The 7,856-nt window shown below is 39.6% G+C and overlaps 1 protein-coding gene across 1 annotated transcript; it reads left to right on the top strand.

Annotated features, from left to right (window-relative positions):
- Positions 1-1,207: 1,207 nt before the first annotated feature.
- Positions 1,208-6,583, top strand: LOC106548802 (vomeronasal type-2 receptor 26-like). Its single transcript, XM_087707696.1, has 5 exons — positions 1,208-1,369; positions 2,539-3,351; positions 4,370-4,600; positions 4,989-5,115; positions 5,682-6,583. Exons 1-5 carry the CDS (start codon positions 1,208-1,210, stop codon positions 6,581-6,583), a joined length of 2,235 nt encoding a protein of 744 aa, XP_087563822.1.
- The last annotated feature ends 1,273 nt before the right edge of the window (positions 6,584-7,856 follow it).

Below are 7,856 nucleotides of genomic sequence, written 5' to 3'. Positions count from 1 at the left end.
CATCACGTTCTCTAGGACTATCATCCCTGGATGTCCCTGGCTCAACTTTTTTCTTGTCCTCTCCATCAGAGAACATAAGCAGTTTCTAGGTATCCCTACAGGATAATTCAAAGACATTCTTCACCTGACTGTCCCGACGTTGTTACACTGCACCTTTTCTGATTTTGAAGAACTATATTACAGTGGTTCCCCCCCCCGCTTTATAATACATTTCCTTTCTAAATGCTATCTAATGCATTTTATTTCATGGTTGTTTTCACTATTCTTTGTACCTTCATGGTTTTTATTCAGAAAGCTTTTCACACAGGTTTTGGGGAAATGATAGTTGTGTTGATGTTAAACCGTGGGGCTGATTATTTACTACTGTATATGCAGACATGGAATTTGACATGCTGGCTGGTGAGATTTGCAAGATGTAGACTGTCAGGTTTCTGAAAGATGCCCTAATTAACTTACAAGCCTCAAGCCAAGTTTCAAAAGAAATCCAGTCGTTTATTAGGAACAACATCTTGACAATACCCGAATGGAGTCAGATCTAACCTCAGTGAAATTATGGCTGAACTTTACCCCTGTTTCTCCCCTCCCCTCAGCCTGTGTCATAAATCACATTCGCCAACGAGGTGCTGCAGCAGGTTCCAAAATTTCATGCCTCACAAGCCTGCAGTAGTAATATGAGATGCGACTCTAGCCAACCGTATGCATGGCGTGTTCTCCCCCCTTTCCTTCAATATCAACTTGATTAAAAGACATAGAAATACTTTACAAGTTGACACAGACAAACCCTACGACATCACAGATGTATAAACATGAGCTCTCATTCATTCATTCATTCATTCATTCATTCATTTGTTGCAATTACAAAAAACAACAACCCTTAAAACAACATATACAAGAGAAGCATATAGATTAAATGTATATAGGAGCAAGATACCACTTAGCAATACAGCCAGGTAGTGGCTACTAAGGTTGGGGCCATTCTGATCTCTGAAGAGAGGATGTTCCATACAGCAGGGGTCACTGCAGAAAAATCTTTAATGATTAATCATTAATGCTGGTGTAAAATGTATATATTTGCAGAAAAGCACCCCTGTTTCGCTGGAAAATTCTCTCCTTCCTATTTACCTTCTGGGAGATCAATGAGGATCTCCAGCTCTTACCCAACATCTCCCTGGGCTACAACCTCCATGACAACCATTTCAACCCAATCATGACTTCAGATGCCTTGCTAGATTTGCTATCTACCGGAGAGGCAAATATTCCAAACTACAGATGTGGAAATCATAACAGACCCTTAGTAGTTTTGGATGGGTCCAGTGCTGATATCTCCATCCAGATACCAAATATGTTGGGCATTTATAAAATTCCACAGGTTTGTATGTGTCTCTCAGTGTGTGTGTGTGTGTGTGTGTGTGTGTGTGTGTGTGTGTGTCGAGGTCAGCTTTTGATCCTGGAAATATGAAGCTTATTGCAATCAGAGGGACACTCTGGAACCATACAGAGAGCAATGGCCAGACCTAAAATACTCTTCTATTTATGTCTCTCCTATTTAGACAGATATACAGATTAACAGAGTTGGAAGGTACCTTACAGGACCTAGAGTCCAACCCCAATCAGTTTCCATCCATTATTCCTTATCTGGTTTTTGGGTGCTTTGGAAAATAGCTTGACTCCCTCCTCTCTGTGGCAGTCTCTCAAACATTGGAAGACTACTATCATGTCTCCTCTGGTCCTTCTCTTCACTAGACTAGACACGCCAAGTACTTGCAACCATTCATCATATGTTTTAGCCTCCAGTCCCCTAATCATCTGTGTTGCTCTTTTCTTCACTTTTTCTATAGTCTCAACATCTTTTTATAGTGTGGTAAGCAAAACTGGATGCAGTATTCTAGGTGTGGATTTACTAAGGCTTTACAGAGTTGTATTAGTACCTCACTTGATCTTGATTGAATCCCTCTGTTAATGCAACAAAGGATTGCATTGGCTTTTTGGGCTGCTGCCGCACACTGCTGGCTCATATTTAATTGATCAACTCCAAGATCCCTCTCATAGTTACTGCTAGTAAGCCTGGTTTCACCCAGTCTACATATGTTTTGTTTTTCCTGCCTAAGTGTAAGACTTTACTTTTCTCTACATTGAATTTCATTTTGTTAGATAGGGCCCAGTGTTCAAAGTCTGTCAAGATCTATCTGGATCTTGAGCCTATCATCTAGGGTGTTGGCTATTCCTGCCAGCTTAGTATCATCCTCAAATTTGCTAAATTCTCCTTCTATTCCCTCATCTAAATCATTTATGAAGATATTGAAGAGTACTGGGCATTTGAGAATTTGTGGAAGTAACATCTCAAACTCAGGGTTGTGTGGGAGGAGGTGCAGCCTGTGAATAGACTATACAAACTATCTCCTGAAAATAATCTACTCAGAAATATCGAGGTGTCTTCCACTATTGTATAAGAAACATAATTTTTACCATAGATTTCAGCTATTATTTTGGCTTGATTTTGACTCAGCATAAACCTACACTTTTTTCTTTTTTCTTCAGATCAGTTATACTTTTCTTTCACAGGCTCAGAGTGATAAATCTCTCTTCCCTTTTTTCTATCGAATGGTCCCCAAAGAAGGAGCTCAGTACCCCACAATTATCAAACTGCTCCACCATTTCAGGTGGACAATGGTTAATCTAGTTGCACCAGTCTCTGATGGAGGAGAGAGGTTCATGAGAAGCTTGACTCCTCTGCTTATCAGGAATGGCATTTGTGTGGTTTTATCGCAAAGCATTCCTGTGGCTGTCAATGAAGTACGGATTGATCCTTTCCAATTCTGCAAATGGACGCAAGTCAATGTCTTTGTTTATTTCGCAGCGATTGATACCTTCATAATGGGAATAATGATTGTGCAGAAGATATTTGAATTCTGCACAAAAGCCACAATTGGAAAAGTCTGGCTCACTTCAGCTATGTGGGATATTACTTCCGATTTACAGTATAATTCACAGGTTATTCCATTCATCTATGGCTATATTTCCTTCTTGATCCAGAATGGTAGAAATGCCAAACATAACGATTTTAGATCTATTTATTATTCTGCCATAGACTTTATGGACAAAGTGTTTCATTGCTCCTATTTCAAGCATGGCTTGTCTGTGAAAGGCTGGACAAGATGCCCAGAGAATAAGGATATAGAAGCTCTGCCCCAGGAGAAGACTGAAAGAATCCTGTCTCAGGACAGCTACATCATCCATCGCTCCATCTGGAGTATGGCCAGAGCCTTAAATGCTGCGTATTCATACAAATCCAAGAGGAAAGTGAATGATAATAAAGATCGGTTGGCTGCTCAGCAATTGCAGTCATGGCAGGTATTCCCTTTTGTCTGTGGTACCATTCTTTTCTATTTTTAAAAAAATTGGAAGTTCATTATTTCATTGAGAGATTTCACTTTCTTGATTCTAGTTCTGGACTAACTGCATGCATTTTCTCCTTTCTGGCTCTCTTTCCAGCTACCATTAATTTTCCTCTACTTTTATTTTTCAGACCTTCATTAAAATTTGAATAGAGAGTAAGCTTCTTCTGTCAATGCATTGGCTTAGTGGCTAAGATGCTGAGCTTGTCGATCAGAAAGGTCGGCAGTTCAGCGGTTCGAATCCCTAGTGCCAAGTAATGGAGTGAGCTCCCATTACTTGTCCCAGCTTTTTCCAACCTAGCAGTTCAAAAGCATGTAAGGGATGCAGATGCTCAGTGGCTAAAATGCTGAGCTTGTTGATCAGAAAGGTTGGCAATTTGGCGGTTCGAATCCCTAGTGCCAAGTAATGGAGTGAAATCCCGTTACTTGTCCCAGCAGTTCGAAAGCATTTTAAAAATGCAAGTAGAAAAAATAGAAACCACCTTTGGTGGGAAGGTAACAGCATTCTGTGCACCTTCAATATTTAGTCATGCTGGCCACATGACCACAGAGAGGTTTTCGGATAGCGCTGGCTCTTGGCTTTGAAACAGAGATGAGCACCGCTCCCTAGAGTCGGGAATGACTAGCACATATGTGTGAGGGGAACCTTTAAAATTGGATTACAAATTATTTCCCTTCATTGGTTCCTTCCTCCATCTTCAGAAGAAGAAAGTGGTCAAGAAGCAACTGAGGCATTTCCTGGAAAGATTGATGGTCCCACAAGTACTGACCTTCATCATTTGTCAGGACTGTTGTAGTCAATTTAACATCTCAGATAGTAATTTTAAGTAACCTTAATAAAGGCATTGATTGGGTCAATTGCACCTGTACAGAAATCCCTTCTAATAATAAGCATTATTTTAAGTATCTATTTGGAACTTTACAAGTATTCCTGTCCTGTTTTCTGTGTTCTCCTCTCATCTTTGTTATTTCAGCTTCATCATTTCCTGCAAAACCTTTTCAAGCTATACAATAACTCATTGGATAGATTATATTTGGATCAGAGTGGAGAGTTGGCTGCTGATCTTGATATCATGAGTTCAATCCAGTTTCCCAACAAGTCAGTTTTCCGGACAAAATTTGGAAGCCTAGCAAGACAAGGATCAGGAGAAGCCATGTTTACTGTTGACCAGGATGCAATGGTGTCCCCCAAATGGCTCAACCAGGTGAAGCATATATTTATTCTCCAGTTCTTTAAAACTTCACAGGAAGGCCAAAACTGCTCTCTTGAAATTTGATTCTAATGGCATTATCTTTCAGGACTGATTCTGTTGCTCTGCTTCCACTTCTGACACTCCAATGAATTAGGGAGGTGTCTGTCTGAACTATTTCCAAGAGTTCTTGCTCTGCACTTACAAATGTTTCAGACTCCTTTGCCTTGAGAACCATATTTCCATATGCCAGGGGCCCTACAGATGGTCCTATAACTCATCTCTGTCCAGCAAAGTCTGGGTCAATTTAGACAGAGCCACCAGCTGGCTATCAGAAGTAACAAGAATACACCCCACACATTTCATACACATTGTCCTTGATGTTCCTTCTATTTTCCTTTAGTCTCTTCCTAAATCCAAGTGTGTGGAGAGCTGCCATCCAGGATTCGTCAAGGTACCTCGGGAAGGGGAATTCCTTTGCTGCTACAATTGTGTTCCTTGTGGAGAAGGGACCATCTCCACTCAGGAAGGTAAGTAGCTTTGAAGGATAAGTACCACTAGTGGGAGTGGTCTCCATGGTCTCTCACAGTGTTCAGTGGGAGAGTCGGATTTCTCAGATGGGGGTCTTTCATTTTTGTCCTCCTTGCCTTAAGATCCAGAACTAGTTTCATAAAGTAAATTGCGAGAAATCATCTGGGAACAAGACAGCTCTCCATCCAGTCCTTCTTTTTCCTTTTATCACCTTTGCAGTATTACTAAAAGAGAACCTTTACATGAAAAAGGATATAAATTTGCACATTCAATGCTGATATTATTTCAGCAAGGTTTGTCCACAAATTCAAGAGGGGACATTTAGAGAAAGGTGTTAAAAACACAGCCACATGAAAAATAATATTTTAAAGTAGATAAGATTTTCAGGAAAAGGCAGCTTTGAATGAAATTGATTGTTCAGAAAATATATAAAGCAAAATCTATGGAATTGACCCATTTTACATGATGCAGAGATGATAGTGGTGGACAAGGTAGACAGAAGCAGAAAATGTCAACATTTCAGGAAGTGGATAAATCATTTTTATCTCATTTCTCTTATTTGCAGATGCAAAAGTGTGCATCAAATGTCCAGAGGATCAGCATCCAAATGAGAAACAAGATCAGTGCATCCCCAAGATCATAACCTTTTTATCATACAGAGGACCTCTGGGGATGATCCTGACTTCCTTTGTCCTCTTCTTGTCTTTAGTCACACTGCTTGTCTTAACTATCTTTATAAGACACTTGGAAACTCCACTAGTCAAGGCCAACAATCGAAACCTCTCGTATATCCTCCTCATCTCCTTGTTGTTTTCCTTCCTGACCTCCTTCCTTTTCATTGGCCAGCCAAGGAAAGCTGCTTGTTTTCTCCGTCAAACCATTTTCAGTATCGTTTTCTCAACTGCTGTCTCCTCAGTCTTGGCCAAGACAATCACAGTAGTGTTGGCCTTCCTGGCCACAAAACCAGGCAACACCATGAGGAGGTGGATGGGGAAGACTCTGGCCAACTCCCTTGTCCTTTCTTGTTCTGGGATCCAAGCTCTCATTTGTTCCATATGGTTAGTAGTCTCTCCCCCCTTCCCTGACTCTGACTTGCACTCTCTGCCTGGAGAAATCATCCTGCAGTGCAATGAAGGGTCGGTTATCATGTTTTATGTAGCCCTGGGCTACATGGGTTTCCTGGCTGGCATCTGCTTTATTGTGGCTTTCCTTGCCAGGAATCTCCCTGGGACCTTCAACGAAGCCAAGCTGATCACTTTCAGCATGTTGGTCTTCTGCAGTGTTTGGGTGAGTTTTGTACCCACCTATTTGAGCACCAAGGGGAAATACATGGTGGCTGTACAGGTCTTCTCCATCTTGGCATCTGGTGCAGGGCTACTGGGCTGCATCTTCATCCCAAAGTGCTATATAATTATTCTGAGGCCAGATCTCAACACAAAGGAGCAGCTTATATTAAAAGTCAAATAAGAATCCTGGGGATGCAATTTTGTTTGTAATTTAAGATGATAATTTAGTATTCTTCATGGCAAAACAATTTTATTTTGTATTTTACATTTTAAAAACTTAACCTCCATCTTTTTCTCTACCATTCTGGATTAATTTGAGTTATGGTGATAAAAACAAAATAGAAGACTCTTCCAAATGATATTTTACAAACATAGGCCTCAAAATATATTATTCTGTAGATTTTGGTTTTTATTCCCAGGAATTATTCTTACTTTTCTTTAAATCTTTTCCTTCTACTTTATTTACAATTCAACAATCCTTTTCACCTTACAACTTCAGGACACATTCACTGAAAAACACAACAATGTATGATTATATCTGGGCAAACTAAATGTAAAACTAAATGAAATTAAACAAGGAAAATAAAATTAATAAAATGAATGTAGGTTATACTGTGTTTGATATTTCTTGTTGTATCTCATCTGGAGTTCACCAACATTGGTGTAGGCTGGAAACATTGTTAGTAAAGTGATCCATCAATGGAAATTTTCAAGAAGATGCTAGATGACCATTTGTCCAAATTGTATTGTGTCTCCTGCTTGAGCAGGGGGTTGGACTAGAAGACCTCTAAGGTCCCTTCCAGCTCTATCATTCTATGTTTTATTCCTTGCTGTCAAGAAATCATTGCCTCTCTGAGGCTAAGAAATGATTGTGGGTTCCTCAGTTTATCTGATTTTGAGACACCAATTTCCATTTTTGGTCCAAGTGGACAGGAAAAAGTGTAATTTAGGAACTAAAGTATTTATCTTAATGATTTGTTTAAATATGTTTTCTGTTTGATTAAATACAAAAACTGCCTATTCTTGTGTGATTTCTACCAGCCTTTCCATGGGGACATATTCAGTTTTGCATATCTATCAAAAACTATGAGCAAGATTTATTTTTTTCCCCAATTCTCAAAACTTGATTAGTATCTGAATTACAAGAATAGTTGATGTTCAGTCTTTGTTTGGAGTCTGTGAGTCTGACATTCCACCAAGTATTAAGTAAGGACTATCCTATGGATTTCTTTTGACTTGACATTGGATTCTGTCTTGACAATAATCTCCAATATATGTACATTTTAATGAACCATTGTGGACCAGACTATTTCTCTGTCTCAAAGACACCTGAGATGCTCTCTTATTCGATGGGATCCATTACAAGAGTGAAACCCGTGAAACTCTATTGAAAACTTAAACATATTTTCAGAGTGGGAATCTTGAAGTTATTCAAAGCATGGACTAAGATACAC

The sequence above is a fragment of the Thamnophis sirtalis genome, unplaced genomic scaffold (assembly GCF_051295495.1).
Source record: "Thamnophis sirtalis isolate CommonGarterSnake01/CBP01778 unplaced genomic scaffold, rThaSir2_p1.2 scaffold_3, whole genome shotgun sequence".
NCBI lineage: Eukaryota > Metazoa > Chordata > Lepidosauria > Squamata > Natricidae > Thamnophis > Thamnophis sirtalis.
This window is presented reverse-complemented; position numbering and strand designations above follow the sequence as displayed.